Genomic DNA, 18531 nt, shown 5'->3' with positions numbered 1-18531 from the left:
CACCAGTGGAAACTGGAGAAAGTAAGAGCTACTCGTTCCACGTCTCTGATTTTTCACCTAATAACCCCTTAAATTTATGTAGCATGCTGCAGGTTTCCAAAGGCCTTTGCAGTCATGTCATGCACAGCCTCTGTTTAACAGTGCACAGCAGCACTGAATAAAAGTTTGGGATAGGAAGTGAAGAGTCCTGTATCCAATGGAACAGAGGGGAAACCGCACGGCTGAAGGGGACAGAATTAAGTTAGGAACACTGGCTCTTTGTTTTGTGTTTTTATCCACGCTTTATGTGGCAGAAATGGTAAAACCCCACTAAAACCCAAGACCATTCATTCCTGCCGCATACACATAAGCCCAGCTGCATGTTTTCTATATTTCAAAGTTCACACACAACTGAAACAAAATGCAATTTCCATCGGCCGGCCCTAGCTAACCTCCATCAGGGCGGCCGTTCAGAAGGAATTCAAAATCATGTGTGGAGGGGGAAAAAATAGCACTGTATTCATCGGAGTCAGATTGAACATTTTAATTTTTAAGCAGTTTTATTATGGTGAACTCTTCTTGTATGGTTGGGACAGATAGCTTTAAAGGCAGTGAGATGGTGCTTATTATGAATTCATTTTTCAGATGTTTTCCTCTCTCTTTAAATTACTTCTCTGTGATCGTGCTGAATTAATCTTACTGGCAAATCTTCCCTTTGTGTGCTTTGTAAAATTAAATATTAGAGCAGTGTGGATTAGTTAGAAACGACTGACTTTATCAAGAATGCTACTGGCAATCAACTAGCACAGGAAATATGTTTAAAAATATGTATTTTCAATGTAAAGGTAATCTTTGTACAGGTTTTCTAAAAAATGGATATCAGTCTGTCATGACAATGATTTTTTAAAATGCACCGTCTATTAGAATTATTATAGGTAATTATAATTGCTTCTGCTATCAAATATAGAGAGTTGTTCATAGAATATCAGGGTTGGAAGGGACCTAGGTTTAGCAGGCCAATGGTGCTTAGTTAAGGCTACTTTCAGGCAGTCTTTATAACTCCCTGTTTTTACAGAAATTCTGTAAATTTTTTACAGAAATCCTTTTCTGCTGAGAATTCCTATGCCCGGTCTCACCTCCAAGGAAAATATTTTGAAGGTGACTAAGCAAAATCCACTCACCTGTTTTTGAAGGGGTAGAAAAAAGAACCATCAGCCTTTCACAACAGAACCTCCTGGACTCTCTGCAGCACTGTCAACCATAAGAATTTGCTGGCTCATCTGAGAGAGGTGGCAGGGTTTCAGGATAGCATGCTAAAATGGTTTGAGTCCTTCCTGGAGGAACGCACCCAATGAGTAGTGATGGAAAACTGCACCTAGAAACATAAGAACGGCCATACTGGGTCACACCAAAGGTCCATCCAGCCCAGTATCCTGTTTACCAACAGTGGCCAATGCCAGGTGGCCCAGAGAGAGTGAATCTAACAGGTAATGATCCAGTGATCTCTCTCCTGCCATCCAGCTCCACCCTTTGACAAACAGAGGCTAGGGACACCATTCCTTACCCATCCTGGCTAAAAGCCATTAATGGACTTAACCTCCATGAATTTATCTAGTTCTCTTTTAAACCCTGTAATAGTCCTAGCCTTCACAACCTCCTCAGGCAAGGAGTTCCACAGGTTGACTGTGTGCTGTGTAAAGAAGAACTTCCTTTTATTTGTTTTAAACCTGCTGCTCATTAATTTCATTTGCTGACCCCTAGTTCTCCACCTCCACCACTAGATCCTTCTCTTGTGGAGTGCCACAAGAAACAATTCTTTCTCTGGTCCTATTCAACATCTACCACAGATGACACGGACTCGGGTGCCAACAGTATGAAGGAGACACATGGCTCTACCTATCCTTCACCACGTACAACCACAACACTACCACCAAGATGGTCCAGTGCTCAGATGAGATCAGTTCATGGATGACAAACAGCTGGTTGATGCTGAACCCAAGCAAGACAGAGGTGATGCTGGTGGGCAAAGGACAGCAGTTTAAAGAGTTTTCAGCCATGGTGTGTTGGTTGAAGGTACACGTGCACCACTGGTTAATTCAGTCCATAGTTCAGGCATGCTCCTGGATTTCTTGATGAACCTAAGCTCTCACATAGCACCATCCATGAGCAATGCTTTCTACCATCTCTGATCAGCTAAGACACTCCATCCCATACTGGCAATTACCTGATCTTAGTTATTCATGCCTTCGCCTCCTCTTCAGCAATGTGATATAGCTGAGCATGAGTCATAGAAATGAGGGTCTGTAGGGAACCTCAGGAGGTCATCAAGTCCACCCTCCTGTGCAGAGGCAGGACCAAGTTAATCTAGACCATCCCTGACATGTGTTTGTCTAACTTCTTAAAAACCTCCATTGATGGACATTCCAGAACCTCTCTTGGTAAACTATTCCAGTCCTTAACTATCCGTATCCTTTCCCAGTACTTAATTACTTCTAGAGTTAGAATGATTTTCCCAGTATCTAACCTAAATCACCCCTGCTGCAGATTGAGCTGGTTACTTCATGTCCCACCTGTCCCCATCCCCCGCCTTTTTATCTTTACCCAGAGAATTTCAGCTGGTCTGCCTCTCCCCTCCTTCTGGACCTCAGAACAAGTGTATGTATTCTTGATGTATAATGCAACACCTCCTCCCCTTTTTTCCCCTGCCTGTCCTTCCTGAACAGGTTAGAACCCTCCAGTCATGAGATCTGCCCCACCAAGTCTCTGTGATAGCAATTAAGTCATAATTTAGTTTTATGGACTAAGACTTCCAGTCTTCCTGTTCATCCCCCATACTCCTTGCATTTGTGTATAGACAGCTACGATGTTGAGCAGATTCCCCCACTGTTTTCCCTCTTGTTGCTCCTGTGACCCTATTGCATCCATCTTGTTGCATCCTGTGCTCCTGACCTCCAGCCCTTCAGGGCTAGGGAATCTGAGAACATACACAAGGGACTCAGGGAGTGGGAGCCAAGTGCCCCACACCGATCAACACAAAAGGCCTGTTCAGCAAATTTGGTATCGCTCCGGCGGATGGGCGGGGTGGGGGCCCTTAGGACTTTGCAGTGCCGGCCCAGTTGGAGGTGCCTGGCAGCAGCCGAGAACTGCAACAGAGTGTGAATCAGAACAAAACCCTCCCCTGCGCAAACTGCTCCCAGGAGAGGGGAGAAGACACACAACAGCTGTGTAGTCACATTGCTGAAAGGGGGGTTGTGAGGCTTGTTTAATGCTCTTGAAGTGCAGTGAAGGTGCTGTCTGGGCTCAGGAACAACCACTCTGGTGCTGTATGATCTGTTTGGAACTCAGCTGAGCTCTGCTCTATGAGATATGATGCAACTGGTCCTTCCCGACTTCCAAACCCTACGCCCCAACAGGGGACTTTCCTTTAGGAGGAGCCAGTATGATCTGTATCCTGCCTCCTTTCCCCTCTCCAAGGGGAAAAAGTGAAGCTACCATCCTCCTCAAGAGCGATGACGGTAGAATTCATGAGTGGGTGAGAGCTTGGTACCAAAGGGCCATCCAGCTTCCATCTCCCTCCCCCTAGAGGAGATACCTCCATGCTTCAGATAGATGCTAGAAGCACAAGTTTAAATCCTGGCCGGGTTAATTCAATTTATGCTTCTGAAGCAGCTGGATCAAAATCTAAGCAGCTTTTTGTGTGTGCGTCTTTTTGAATAAGACCTTAAAAATACAAAGATTGTTCTGGCAGGAGTCACCAGGTGGCGCTGCTACACATACCCTTACGGGTTCTTTTCCTGAGGGCTGGTCTAGACTCTAGTGGAGGAACAGTTAGTGGGTAGCAAGCTGGGGTGTAAATCTCCTTTCCTGAGTTCAAACACCCTTGTCAGCGCCCTGCCCCATGACAGCCGCTGGAGATCAGTGTGAAACAGGAAATGACTGTGCTCCGCTTGCACTTCTAAAGCCTCCTGTTCAGTGAGCTTCCTTTACAAAGTGACAGTTTTCACTACTTCCTTCAGCGCTGCCATAAGATCAGGGGAAATACGCTTGGACACCAAAGCTTCGCGGTGAATGAAACCGTGATTTCAAACATCATTACCACCTGCCTCGGGTGTTTTTTCACACCTCTGCTATTTCTACCTGTCATATGTGCTGCCCCATCACGTGTAATTCCTTTGCAATTTGCCGAGTCCAATTTGTATTTTCCGACTACGCAGTGCTTCAAATATCTGTGCTCCTGCTGTATTTCTTGGTAAAGTCAAACAACACAGCAAATCTTCCATAAAGACATCCATACCTCCCATAAAATAACAGTATTGCACAATTTGAAATATGAGTACTCTTGTCAAGATGGATAGCAAAATCCCCGGCTGACTGTAACCGAGTAAAAGCAGCAAAGAGCCCTGGGGCACCTTATAGACTAACAGAACTATTGGAGCATGAGCTTTCGTGGGTGAATACCCACTTCGTCAGATGTACACACACACACACACCCGTTTGGAAAATCAGGCCTTAGAGATCCTAAAATCGGGGCTGCTCCCTACGGCATCCTGGCCAAACATCCCCCATTCTCCTCGCCCCTGCAGCCAGAAGTGTGGAGATATTGGAGGCAACCCAGTCTTCTCCCCAGAGCTGACTGCACTGGGCGGAGCTGGATTGCGAACACCATAGGATGAAAGGAGCTATACGGGCCCTCGGGCAGCATGGCAGTGAGCCCAGTAGTAAATATGAATAGCAGTGTAAAATCATTACTGTTGGTATGCCGGCTGAGCAAGAAGCAAAGATTGTCAATTCGGATAGAAGCTGCGCTGGCGTTCATCTAAACCGCCATTTAGTCATTCCCAAAAGTACCTTGCTGACTGGTCATGACCCCAGGCTCACCTGGATATAACCAAGGCTGCCTCGCCTGAGCTCTGTGGCTGGGCCAGCAGCCAATCCATTTTGATTTCAAGACAAGTGCAGGTGTGAAACATGGTGGAAAGCCAAGCAGAGGAAGCACTAAAGCATCCTTGCAGGGCATAAGTGGGAAGCTCTCTGACAGCAAACAGGGAGTGTTGTCCCTAACAGATTGCTTCATAACAAGCCCCCGGGGTAATAGCATTCAGAGGCAATCAATGCAGAACGAGGGAGAGCACAGCAGGCAACAAATGAAAAGGCCATCTTAACACAGTCCCTGCTTCTATCCTGCCTGAGCCCCCAGAAACTGGTAGGCCTCCCCCAGCAATGATAAGTACAACTGGCCTCTGAGGTTCAGTGGCACGTTCGTCTATTGGTCACCTTTCCCACTGAGTCAAAGCTGTTCTCTTTTCCGTGCACGCATCCCCTCCCGTATACTGCTCTGCCATTGTTCCCTTAGCATGATGCCTTGTCCCTCCACCCTAGTCAAGTGTAGTGCAATCACCGCTGGCTCCTCGGCTGGATCTCCGCAAGCTAGCCTATTATGTGGCCTCGGAAGGCAGCAGACTTTGTCCTGATAGAAGGCATTATTATTTCACACAGTGGATCTCACCACCACCACAAGATAATGTGGTGGGATATGGGCTTTGAAGGATTTGAACATTTCGATGACAACATCCAAAGTGACAGCAGTTTTGGAAGGTGTGTGAATCCTGCTGCCTCTGAAAACGATCAAAGGTCTGACTAATTAAGGGGGCTGAAGGAACGGCCCTTGGAGCAGGTTACCACAAGGATGCTAGTCTACAGTCGCTCTTGGGAGTAGAACTTCAAGTTGAGTTGGATATGGCATAGAAGTGGGGAGGGATAGCTCAGTGGTTTGAGCATTGGCCTCCAAACCTAGGGTTGTGAGTTCAATCCTTGCAGGGGCCACTTAGGGATCTGGGGCAAAATCAGTACTTGGTCCTGCCTAGTAAAGGCAGGGGGCTGGACTCAATGACCTTTCAGGGTCCCTTCCAGTTCTATGAGATAGGTATATCTCCATTTATTATTATAGAACATATGGATGCAACTAGCAAATTTACTCCAATGTCTTCTTTTTAGGCTTTCCCAAGCATCTGCCAACGGGATTTAAGCTCTTGAGGGCAGGGAACGGGTATTGCTCTCTGCTTGTAAAGTGTTGTGCACATTACGACACAAGTGATTTTTTTCTTTATGTATATGAAGCCCCATAGTCGTTGCTGTGAACTGGCATTTCCAGCCTCAAAATTAAAAGCATGACATTCCGCTCCTGGTGACACTACCACGGTTTGGGCTATGGAATATCTGATGCATTTATGGATTTCTGTTGCTTACATTGCCACAGTTACTTTACACTGTATCACACCTGCAAATCGGATTATTCCAGGGAAGGACAAAATATCTGACCAAGAATTAGCATTAGCATATCAGATTAACCTAGATTTCCTGATCTGCTCAGAATCACCCTTGCAGGCTGCACTGTCTGCTTCCATTGTTGCTTGGACTTTGCTGGCTGTTTTCAGTGTCCCCTCTACAAGTTGGAAGTCGCACAATATTCGTGTAGAATTCCCTCAATGCTCCTGGATCCATGACGGACCCTTTCCCACATCTCTCCTGCCTGGAATTTCTTTTAATCTTTTGCCAATTCTCTCCCCCTGGCGAGTTTCTGCACTGAGTTCAAAGGACAAGGGTCAGGGTTGTTTTTTTATCTCCTCAGATGTCAGCCTGTTGAATTGAGCTGCGGCTTCCCTTGTTGTGTGGTCTCGTGGCAGATGTCAATGCCATAGACAAATGGCTATTTCCAGGGCTAAACTCCAGTGAGAATCAGGTGTGTCAGGGTCTCTGGGGAGAGTGGAATGATCAGATACAACACTCCTTCCGTCTGAGGATCTTTCCCAAAATTTCTTAATTAAACCTCAGCCTGCCCCTGTGAGGTAGGGCGGGGATATGCAGAACTCTCTGCACAACAGTTCAGAGCAGGAAAAGAAGAATCCTGTGTCCAGATTAAACTGCAAAGCTGTGTTACCTCCTCAGGGCTAACCAGCAATCCAGAGCGGTTGCATTTTATCCTCCTCACAAGAGTTGGCAGCTAGGACGCCGAAGAGACACGGGGGGGCTGGTCTGTTGGGTAAGAGCCATGCAGCTGTGGTTCTGGGATGGGTTCAAGATGCCTGCCCCTGCACAGAGCAGGGTGAGGGAGAATAGCACCACCACCTGGCACTTTTCACCAGTAGATCTAAAAGCGTTTAATCCATGAGGTCAACATCAATTTACAGGTGGGGAAACTGAGGCACAGAGCAGGGCCATGACTTGCCCAAGGTCATGCTGCAGCAGAGCCAGGAATAGAAGTCAGGACTCCTGGGTCCCAAGCTAGCGTGCGATCCACTAAGCCGTGCTATCTCCCAACCAATCAGCAGCTGCTGCTGCCACTGCAGCCTCTGGGAGGAGCTGCTGGCAGAGCCGTGAGGGTGGCACTGAGCATTAGCACTGTACTCCTACAGTAGCAACAGATGGAGCACTTTCACTCTGGGCTCAGCCATGGTGATGGCGTCCGTATATAGGCCCAGTGCTGGCCTTCTCTATGGGGGCCAAACGCAGAAATAATGGTACGTGCTCATGCCATTTATAAATGGTGTTGCATTGCAGACACAGGAGGGGTGGAGATAAGGTTACCTGGGCTTTGGAACTTCCTGGAGTTGTTTTGTTTTTCCATGCTCACCTTTGCAAGCTGTCTGCTCTTTTGATCTAGTATTTTTGTATGGAGAAATACCCCTGGTAGAGGAAGTGTCATGATTACAATTGTATTGAGTGTTGTTATTTTCAGGCACCACAAAAGGTGCCAGTGAGGAACCCAAGCAACTAAATATTTGGCTCTGGACACCATTCAGCTGGGTCCTAACTCCCCATGTGGCATTGGGGGCCCACTTATTACCACTGGATCTTCTTGTTACAGCTGTAGTTTGCTTGTTGCCATGGATGAAGCCAACTTGTTGCCTCACTTATTCATAGAATACCTGGGTTGGAAGGGACCTCAGGAGGCCATCTAGTCCAACCCCCTGCTCAAAGCAGGACCAATCCCCAGACAGATTTTTACCCCAGTTCCTAAATGGCCCCCTCAAAGATTGAGCTTATAACGCTGGGTTTAACAGGCCACTGTTCAAACCACTGAGCTGTCCCTCCCCTCACCTCCCCCCACAAAGAAAACCCTAGCGCCAGGTATGCTGAAATACCAGACATGAGGAATAAGTAGCTCCATGGATAAAGCCCTAGCTTTAGCAGAAGTCACACAGGTATTACTGCACTTGACAGAGGCACTGTGGTCACTGATATAGCAGCCCACAGGGGACGGCACCTTCTCTTACTCTAGGGAGTGGAACCTTTATAAAGTAGAGATGATCAGGAAGAGCTGCTGATGCAGGCCACAGGAGCTGGTTGTGAGACCATCCCTGTGAGTAACCATCCCAGAAACAACACACCCCTTGGCATAATTCCACTTGACTTGTGGTCTCTGCTGAAGGGAAGCTCAGGACCGCAACGGCAGGGGCGCGCAGCTCAGGATCATCTCTCAGTTCCCCTGCACTTGTGGCAGAACTAAGTATCATCTAGACCATCCCTGAATGCTGTTTGTCCAACCTGCTCTTAAAGATCTCCAATGAGGGAGATTCCACAACCCCCTGGGCACTTTATTCCAGTGCTTAACCACTCTTGACAGTTAGGAAGTTTTTCCTAATGTCCAACCTAAACCGCCCTTGCTGCAATTGAAGCCCATTGCTGCTTGTCCTAGCCTCAGAGGTTAAGGAGAACAATTTTTCTCCCTCCTCCTTGTAAGAACCTTTCCTGTACTTGAAAACTGTTATCATGTCCCCTCTGAGTCTTCTCTTCTCCAGACTAAACAAACCCAGTTTTTTCAATCTTCTCTCATACATCGTGTTTTCTAGACCTTTCATCATTTCTGTTGCTCTTCTCTGGACTTTCTCCAGTTTCTCCACATCTTTCCTGAAATGCGGTACCCAGAACTGGACACAATACTCTGGTTGAGGCCTAATCAGCACAGAGTACAGCGGAAGAATTACTTCTTGTGTCTTGCTTACAACACTCCTGCTAATAGGCAGCAGGTTTAAAACAAATAAAAGGAAGTTCTTCACGCAGCGCACAGTCAACTTGTGGAACTCCTTACCTGAGGAGGTTGTGAAGGCTAGGACTATAACAAAGTTTAAAAGGGGACTGGATAAATTCATGGTGGCTAAGTCCATAAATGGCTATTAGCCAGGATGGGTAAGAATGGTGTCCCTAGCCTCTGTTCGTCAGAGGATGGAGATGGATGGCAGGAGAGAGATCACTTGATCATTGCCTGTTAGGTTCACTCCCTCTGGGGCACCTGGCATTGGCCACTGTCGGTAGACAGATACTGGGCTAGACGGACCTTTGGTCTGACCCGGTACGGCCTTTCTTATGTTCTTATGTTCTTAATATATTCGCTTTTTTTGCAAGTCTTACACTGTTGACTTATATTTACCCTTTTATCCACTATGACCACCAGATCCCTTTCTGCAGTTCTCCTTCCTAGGCAGTCATTTCCCATTTGTATGTGTGCAATTGATTGTTCCTTCCTAAGTGTATTTGCCCTTGTTGATTTCACAAATTTCCTATTTACTTCACACCATTTCTCCAGTTTGTCCAGAGCATTTTGAATTTTAATCCTATTCTCCAAAGCACTTGCAAAACCCCCCCCCCCCACAGCTTGGTATCATCCACAAACTTTATAAGTGTACTCTCCATGCCATTAGCTAAATAACTGATGAAGGTATTGAACAGAACTGGACATAGGTGCCGACTTCCCCTCTTTCCCGTGGGTGCTTGACCCCCCCTCTGCCCATGGCCTCGCCCCCACTCCACCCCTCCCCTGCCCCCATTCCAACCCCTTCCCCAAAGTCCCCGCCCCAACTCCGCCTCCTCCCTGCCCCTATTCCAACTCCTTCCCCAAATCCCCGCCCCGGTCCTGCCTCCTCCTCTGAGCGTGCCAGATTCCCACTTCTCCCCCTCCCTCCTGGAGCGTGCTGTTTGGTGGCGGCCAGGCGGGAAGTGCCGGGAGGTAGGCAAAGGAGCGAGGATGCAGCATGCTCAGGGGAGGATAGACAAGGGGTGAGGAGAGCTTGGCAACTAGTGGGTGCAGAGCACCCACTAATTTTTCCCCGGGGGTGCTCCAGCCCTGGAGCACCCACGGAGTCGGCGCCTACGGAACTGGACCCAAAACTGATTCCTGCGGGACCCCACTCGTTATTCCCTTCCAGCTTGACTATGAACCACTGATAACTACTCTCTGGGAACAATTTTCCAATCACTTGTGCACCCACCTTATTGTAGCTCCATCTAGGTTTGTTTATGAGAAGGTCGTGCAGGACAGTATCAAAACCCTTACTAAAGTCAAGATATACCACGTCTACCACTTCTCCATATCCACAAGGTTTGTTGGCCTGTCAAAGAAAGCCATTAGGTTGGTTGGGTATGATTTATTCCTGACAAATCCATGCTGACTGTTACGTATCACCTTATTATCGTCTAGGTGTTTGCAAATTGGTTGCTTGATTATTTGCTCCATTATCTTTCTAAAGCACTGATATGATGATTTCTGTTTTATTGACACTGCTAATCATAACCGTTCCGGTGACTGTTGATAGGTTTGTCTATGAAGCTGGTTGTCATTGGACACATAGGTCTGAGTCTTGGCCGTTCAGTTGCTGAGGGGAGAGCACTGTGCAAGCCCATGGGGGAACCAGGGTGCAGCCTGCGAGTAGGTGGCCTGCATCTTCGGACTGGCCACAGCAGCAAAAGGGAGAGTTGTGAAAGTCCCACTTATAGTCATTTGCAGCACATCCGATCACTCTACATTTCAAGAGATTAAGCTTGGCCCACAAGGTCAAAACCCGTGGGCAGGGCTGTTGGATCTGTCATAAGATAAGCATTGGCTCCGATGGCACCTGGAGATGACATTGAGTCTCGTTAAAGGAATTGTCCAAACGGGGATGGCTTGGGCTAAAATGGTGGACTAGTGTGTTAGGCACATCTTTAACCCAGGGTAGATGTGGCATGTCTTGCAACATAAGGAGCAGACTCTGCACGAGGATTTGTCAGAAGGGGGGATATTGGACAGGACCGGAAGCCAGACCAGACTGGTTGGTTGGTGTCATGGTACCAGTTGTTATACCCACGGTTTCCTTCATTTGTCAATGGCGAACGGGTCACGGAGAAGGTCACTGCAGGATAAATCCCCGATGAAGAATGCTTTCTCTGCCAGCTTCCCATCAGTGCTGCCTTAGAACTCAGCCAGTTCTCTGAGTCACTGCCTCGCTGGCTGGGCTCTATGCAAGGACCCCCGCCTGGAACTTGTTCCTTGGACATTGAGAAATCTCTCAGAAAGGAACTGCTCCCTGATCTTTCTAAGGTACGTATCTGGCCCCCGTGAGCATAGTACCTGAGCACCTCACCATAACCTTGTGCGGTAGGGCAGTGCTATTATCCCCATTGTACGGCTGGGGAACAGACACAGATCCTCAAAGGTATTTAAGCATCTAACTCCCATTGGTTTCCATGAAGTTAGGAGCTTAAATACCTGAGCCAAAGAGACTTGCCCAGGCTCAAGCAGGGAAAGCGGTGGTGGAGCAGAGAACTGTACCCTGGTGTCCCACTGATGGACCATCGTTCCTCACCGAGCTCTCCAGGACAACTCCCCTCTTTAGGTGAGCAAGGATGGGAGCTCTTCAGGTGCAGACATGGGGGGAACCCCTTTAGCAAATACCTCCCCCCCAGCAGCTTTGCATTCACCTTGGGGCTTTGGCCAAGACCTTGTGCTTTTCTGGGCCTCAGTTTCGCCCTCTGTACAATGGGGATAAAGACCCTCCTTGATCTCAGTGCGGGGCCCGTGAGGCGGTGAAGTGCACTGAGATCCTGGAGCCAGGAGGAGACCATCAGAGCTGCCCTTGGATTTTAGGCTCTTTGTGGGGGGCTTGTTATACGAAGGCAGCCCAGGCAATTTCCTCTCCTGCTGCTTAGCCCTAATTTTAGACCACAAGCTGCCCAGCACAGGGCCTATGCCTTGACATGTCGGGCCAGTGCCAGACCCCCATGGGCTCTTCCGGAACAGCGGCAGGGTTGCCAGAGGGGGGCAGGAGCGCACCTGAGGGGTGGGGGAGGAGATGCTTTCCCCTGGTGAACTGCCCCCCGGCTGTGCTGCACTAGGAGATCGCAGGCAACCAGGGCTGTCTCCTTGGAGGGGCCCGTATCTCGGGGCGGGGGCGAGGGGAGAAGGACATAGGGAAACGAAGAGACAGGCCTTAGAGCACGGGATTTCTGGGAGCCCCACCCCCCCTCTTCAGATCAGATGCATTTTAAAGATTTATCTTTTTTTTTTTCAACCCCAGAGCAGGGAAACAAAATCAACACCCCCCTCCCCCGGCTCCCTTGGGAGAGAGGTAAACGGAGACCTTGGGAAAGGGAGACAGTTATGAATGGGGCTATTCTCATCCTGGCAGCAGCCCTCTCCCCGGGCGCCTACTGTTCATTCATGCACCCAGCACAGCAGCAGGAGATGCTGGGGGAAGGGGGAGGGAACCCTTCTGTGCTCCAACCTCCCCGGGATCAATCCCCTTCCCCCACCTCCTCCTGGCATCTCCCTCCTGCTCCCCCCACCCATTCACACACACACACACACACACACACACAGCTGGCCTGGGCTGCCAGCTGCTCTGTGCGCAAGCGTGGTCAGCAGGGGCGGACCGCCCTCCTCTGTTTGCCCCAACCCACACTCCTCTCTTCCCAGCTCATGCTAACTTTACATCGTGCCCTTATTTTGCATCCTTCCCTTCCTTGCAAAGCGGCTCCGATCGGCAGCCCGCGCACCATTCGGATTACAATCCTGCCTTCCCTTTGCAGACGGCTTTGGCCAGCAAATAGCGGATCGGAAACCCCCCCCTCCCCCTCGGCACCCGGATGGCTGCTTGATGGTGAGTTTAGCAGCTGAGCAGACCTGGGGTGGGGGGGGGGATGCGTATATGTCCCTGTAACCGAACCCACCCCAAGCTCTAGTGGTTTTAAAGGGGGACGTTGGTCAATTGCATTCCTCCGGCTGCAGCCCTGCGGGGTGTGTGTGTGTGTGTAATTGACATGCTGCCTGGGGCAAACCCAGGAGGGGCTTTTGTTTTGCCTTTGTTTTGGTTTGCTCCTGAGCTAAAAATAAAATTAAAGCCGATTTAAAGGCTGCAACAAAAGACGCCCATAAACTGGGCTCTTGTCCACCGCCGATCCAGAATCCACCTTTAAAGCACTGCAGGGAACAAGCCTCTTGTGCCTGAGATGTTCTGGATGTGTTAGAACTTGGACCCCCGCCTCTCTCTCTCTCTCTCTCTGCTTTTCTGATTTTAAGACTAGAAGGATCTGGTGAGGAATACCGCAGGTCTTTTCGATGGGCTCGTTTGGGGTATCTGGTTATCTAGACTTCTTAAGGAAGGTGGTGGTGGATAAATAAACAGCCACCACCAAACTTCAGACTTGGAAAAGATGAGACTCAGAAAGGGTGATGTATTGGCATGTGTTTAATCTGCGCACCGCATCGCTGGCTGCTTGGCGAGGGAAAGAGCTCCCAGTGGTTCTGAATCTGACGTTAAGGTATCATGGGAGAGCTAGTAGAAGGCCTGTGACAACAACTAAATGAATGCTGAGTTAGTGGAACTTACTGCCAAAAGAAAATCACAGGAATGGGACGGATGGACGGGGACGGACGGACACACGAGTTTGGTTTGCATTAGGTTCTGGCACTCAAAAAACCCGGATCTTGCTGGGTTAGAATATTGGCAATAGATCAATGTTATTATTTAAGCAGGTTTTGCATTGATTTTGTAGGTCAGTGCTTATCAGGGAAAAGGAACCCTAAAACCAGGACAGAGATTAATTTGGGTGCCTCTAAACGTGACCTGAAGAAGAGCTCTGTGCAGCTTGAAAGCTTGTCTCTCTCACCAACAGAAGTTGGTCCAGTAAAAGATGTCACCTCCCCCACCTTGTCTTTCTAAATGTGTCACATCTTTAAGTGTATGGCTAATAGTCACACTTGGGCATTGCAGATCTGTATGTCAGCAAATAGCCCCTCAGCTCTGTGGTGTAGGCGCTGATGCAAATACAATTTGGCTTTTGCGTTTTAGTTTCTTCCTGGTTACTTGTTGCGTTGCAAAGGGGTGTCTCTACCGAGGGTTCAGAACACTGTAATGCACACGCATAAATGAGCTCTAAATGCTCCACTGCAGAAGAAACCCTTAAGAGCCATTGGACATTCAGAAATCTTGGGACGTGGGTGGGGAAGAAGAAAGTATCCAAAGTTGTCCCTTGGGGTCTTGCGTGGGATGGGTCTGTCAGGAAGAGGGCATGGCGAATTTAGGGTCCAGACCATCTGGGAGGAGGTTTGAATGGACTCGATTCAATGCAGGCACACAGCTGTGTGCATAACCGTGCGAGGATTCAACCCGGTGTATGTGCATTAGAATCCTCCCACACCACCAATAACAGTCCAGCACAGCAACCTGCTGACTTGTTGGCGACACCTCTGTGGCTCCCTATTTTGGGAGCACTGATGCATGTGTGTTTGGAATGTACCGATAACATAGTAGCAAACACTAAGCGTGATTGATTTGTAAATCAAACCAGCTTCCTTTACAAGGCCCCAACCCTTCTCAGAACCGCCTCTGCCTGCAGTTCCTGAGAGGTTTCCTTGCCTAATAGGCCACTGTGCTTCTATAGCGCCTTTTTGCTTGGCACAAGGGCATAATGGTCCCTTCCCCTGTGGGGCATCTGGGGCAGTGATCAGTGACGTGCTCAAGGCCAAGCAGCAAACCAGTACCAGCTGGGAATGGAACCCAGGTGTCCTGAGTCCCACTCTCCTGCTGAGCCTGCTCAGTCATGTGTGCGGCTCCTGGGACTGAACTGATGAGGGAAATGGTTTGTGGGTGGAGCCTGGAGGTGAAGAGAACCGAGAAGGAAAGGGAAGTAGGTCACCTCCTTGTGAGGTTGCCGTCAGGGGCAACGGTTTGTGTTTGTTTTTAATTTCAACTGGTGGCTCTGCCCTGTGATGTAGGCAGCCCTCACATTGGACTGATCAATCGGGCAGTCCCGACCTCCCACCAAAGGCATGTGCATCCTCCCCGTGGCAGCCAGGGAAGGCTTCCTTATTCAGGCTGCACACTCCAGCTTGCTGCTCCTCAGGAGCCGGTGCAGCCTTGCTGAGAATGGCTTGACCCGCTGTTATTGCTGATGGGGGAGTATCTTTCCGCTGCTCTACAGGTTTTTCCTCTAATGGGCAATTGAAAAAACACACGGCCTGTTGGGACCCAGGCAATGAGCTGTCACCTGCTATGTCCAGTGCGGCATTTTCCTCTCAACAAACACACTTAAAATTGGTTTGGGCAATGGAGTGGTCCCTGGCGATAGGCTCTGGCTGTAATGAATATAAAGGGCGTGTTTTATGGAGGCTGCTGGATGCAGACAGATCTTGTCATCCTCTCTAGCTCCCAGGCTGGCTGTACCACCTACCATCAGGACTTCGGGAGCGCCTGAGTGGTGATCCCAATAGGCTCTCCCAAAGTCCTGGCCTGAATTATATAGTCATGGACCTGCTGACTGCATTATCAGCAAGTGCCCTGTTAAATGGCTCCAACGCCAGCTGATGGGCTGGAAGCAAAGAATACCCAGGTAGTGACATGCAAAGTGCCCATCGGGGACTTGCAGGGGTCACTGTTGGGTTTTGTTTTGTTAGATGTCTCCCTTGGCGTTATTATTGCTTTGCTGAGTGGTGCACAGTGTGGTACAAACTCCAGAGGAAATGACTTGCCTGAGGAGTCTGACTGATGTAGGGCTAATAGTTTGGACGAAGCAGCAGGGCAAAGCTCGCTGATGGGCGCTGCGGGATAGAGATGCTGGGGGAATTGGTTAGGGATGCAAACAGTGAGAACTCCAAGCTAGTATGTGGGATGGTGGTGGGGTGGGGTGGGTGTGAGGAGTAACGGGATGTGCAGGGAGGAAGATGCTTTGGAGGCGGTGAGGTGGAGAAGCGATCTTGGGGTGGTTGTGGAGTGCAGACGAGACGGGAACTTGCAGTGTGGCAGGAAGGGCTGCCCCCGACAGCGTCGCGTTGGGAACAATGCGTAAAGATCTGGCTAACTCTCGCGCCAGGAAAGTCCTGCCAGGGGAGAGGGGCTCCTGACAAAGGAGAGAGCCTCGGTGGTGGATGGGGAGCAGCGTCTGCATGCTCAGAATACAGGCCACATCTAGTGCCTCCCGTCTGATCTTCCCAAAGCACCTCACGCAGGTGGGTGTGATCTTGGGCATGCAGAGAGCAAAGTGGCTTCCGAAGGTCACCCAGCAATAGAACTGTGTCTGGAGCCCAGGTCTCCTGACCCTGTGCTCTAACCACTAGCTCATGCTGCCCCATGTGACAGGCTGCCGTTGCCTTCATGCCTTGCATGCTGCTGCTGTCCTTTCCTATAACAGTCCTGATGTCCAACTCTGACCCAACTCATGGGTAGACTCGAACCCCTTATGCCTCCATTATCCACCTCTTCATGCCCCCACTTCTCCTTGCTTGCTGCTTTCTGTCTGGACCAGCCTACCAGCGTCTCCCTCCTCCAAGCCATCCGCCTCTTGTTCTCTCTTCCTTACAAGAAAACAAACTGCAAGCTACGTGCCAAATCTCAACAATGCAGGTATTCAGGGCCCTGGCCTGTCTCCGCTGTGCCCGTAGCATGTTAGCAAGTGCCATGCATGCTGGTTAAACAGGGAAAGAGAGGGATTGCACAGGGATTGCACTTTGGAAAGGAAGAGCTTAGGGGAATGGGATGAGACTGAACGAAGGAAACCTCTGGCTGGGGTGGAGGAGAGGAACCATTTCCTCATGCCGAGGTCAGTCGCACTGTGGAATTGGTGTCTCGGGGGTAAGACGTAGAATCCGGGTTGCTAGACGTTAGTCATTCACTGCCCAGGGCTTTATTTAGTTTGCGATGTGTAGATCAGTGGCTCTCAACTTTTCCAGGCTACAGTGCTCCTTCTAGGAGGTTGATTTGTCTTGCGTACCCCCAAGTTTCACCACATTTAAAAATTTACTTGCTTACAAAATCAGACATCAAAATACAAGAGTGTCCCAGCGCACTAGTACTGAAAAAATACTGACTTTCTCATTTTTACCATATAACTATAAAATAAATCAATTTAATATAAATATTGTACTGACATCAGTGTAGAGTATATAGAGCAGTACAAACAAGGCGTTGCCTGTATGAAATTTTAGTTTCTACTGACTTTGCTAGTGCTTTTTATGCAGCCTGTTGTAAAACTAGGCAAATATCTAGATGGGTTGACCTACCCCCTGGAAGGCCTCTGCATGCCCCCAGGGATACATGTACCCCTGCTTGAGAACCACTGGTGTAGGGGACGATCCTGCTGCTCTGAGCTGGGCATGCCGGGATGGTGGAACGCTCTGTGGGGCCAAGCTGGTCAGCTGGGTCTTGGAGCCCTTTTCTGGGTGCTCTAATGAGATCTGCAGGGGGCGTGCACAATGGGAGACCTGGCGTGGGATGTTGGAAGGAGACGGGGAGGGAGCCAAAAGAAAATGGAGCAGACAGATTGGGTGACTGTCTAGCTAAATGGAGGCAGGGGGCTTCTAAGGGCTTGGTGTAACACTCTGTATCTTGGGGGAACACCCTGCACCCCCATGTTCATCCTTATAATATGATTCTGTGGTATTCAGTGTGCATGTCATGTCGGGTGTCTTCGGAAGGTTCATGATGCACTGAGCATTGTTGTTATAGTAATGCTATAAGTTGTAATGTCATGTATATAGTTATGAGACTGAAAGTGTGTCCTTATGGCTTAAAATAAGCCCATCAAAATTCTCCAGGGACAGAGGGGCAGTTCACACCTCATCAGGACATGTATGAAACAAACCCAGCTCAGCCTCACAGGAATAAAGGACACTGGCCTAGGCAGCAACAAAGGATCTGTTGGATTTGAGTGAGTCATCCCCCTTCCCTGGATGAGTTTGGGACTGCGATGAGGTAATGCTCACCTGATCCTGAAGGGGGGAGCAAAGCCAAGAGGGAAGAAAGAACATGATAAAAGGGAGAGACGTTTGCCAGGCTCTTCCTCTCTCTTCCACCTACATCTACAGACATCCCCACCCAGCGTCTGAAGCGCTGATCAAAGGGGAGAGCCTGGCTGAAGGGCAACCAGCCAGCCAGTGGTGAGAAACATCTAAATTTGTAAGGGCACCGGAAGTGTTAAGATCAGCTTAGAATGCGTTTGGTTTTATTTTATTTGACCAAATCCAACTTATTGTGCTTTGACTTATAATCACTTAAAATCTGTCTTTCATAGTTAGTAAATTTGTTTGTTTATTCTACTTGAAGCCGTGCGTTTGGTTTGAAGCGTGTCAGAGACTCCCCTTGGGATAACAAGCCTGGTACCTATCAATTTCTTTGTTAAATTGACGAACTCATATAAGCTTGCAGCGTCCAGCGGGCATAACTGGGCACTGCAAGACGGAGGTTCCTAGGGTTGTGTCTGGGACCGGAAATATTGGCTAGTGTCATTCGGTTGCACAGTCCAAGC

The 18531-nt window shown here is 49.1% G+C and overlaps 1 protein-coding gene across 4 annotated transcripts in view; it reads left to right on the top strand.

Moving 5' to 3' along the window:
• Positions 1-12644: 12644 nt before the first annotated feature.
• The window catches only part of ST3GAL4 (ST3 beta-galactoside alpha-2,3-sialyltransferase 4), a 165052-nt gene continuing 159165 nt past the window's right edge, over positions 12645-18531 (top strand). For all 4 annotated transcript variants that reach the window (XM_044997041.1, XM_044997037.1, XM_044997035.1 and 1 more), the window contains exon 1: positions 12645-12890. Coding sequence is in view for 2 of the 4 variants with exons in the window: in XM_044997037.1 (XP_044852972.1) it covers positions 12888-12890 (3 nt within the window). In the remaining 2 variants the exon portion in view is untranslated. The remainder of the gene's footprint in view (positions 12891-18531) is intronic.

The sequence above is a fragment of the Mauremys mutica genome, chromosome 22 (genome assembly GCF_020497125.1).
Source record: "Mauremys mutica isolate MM-2020 ecotype Southern chromosome 22, ASM2049712v1, whole genome shotgun sequence".
Classification (NCBI taxonomy): domain Eukaryota; kingdom Metazoa; phylum Chordata; order Testudines; family Geoemydidae; genus Mauremys; species Mauremys mutica.
The sequence above is the reverse complement of the archived record's forward strand: the minus strand, read 5'-3'. Positions and strand labels throughout refer to the sequence as shown.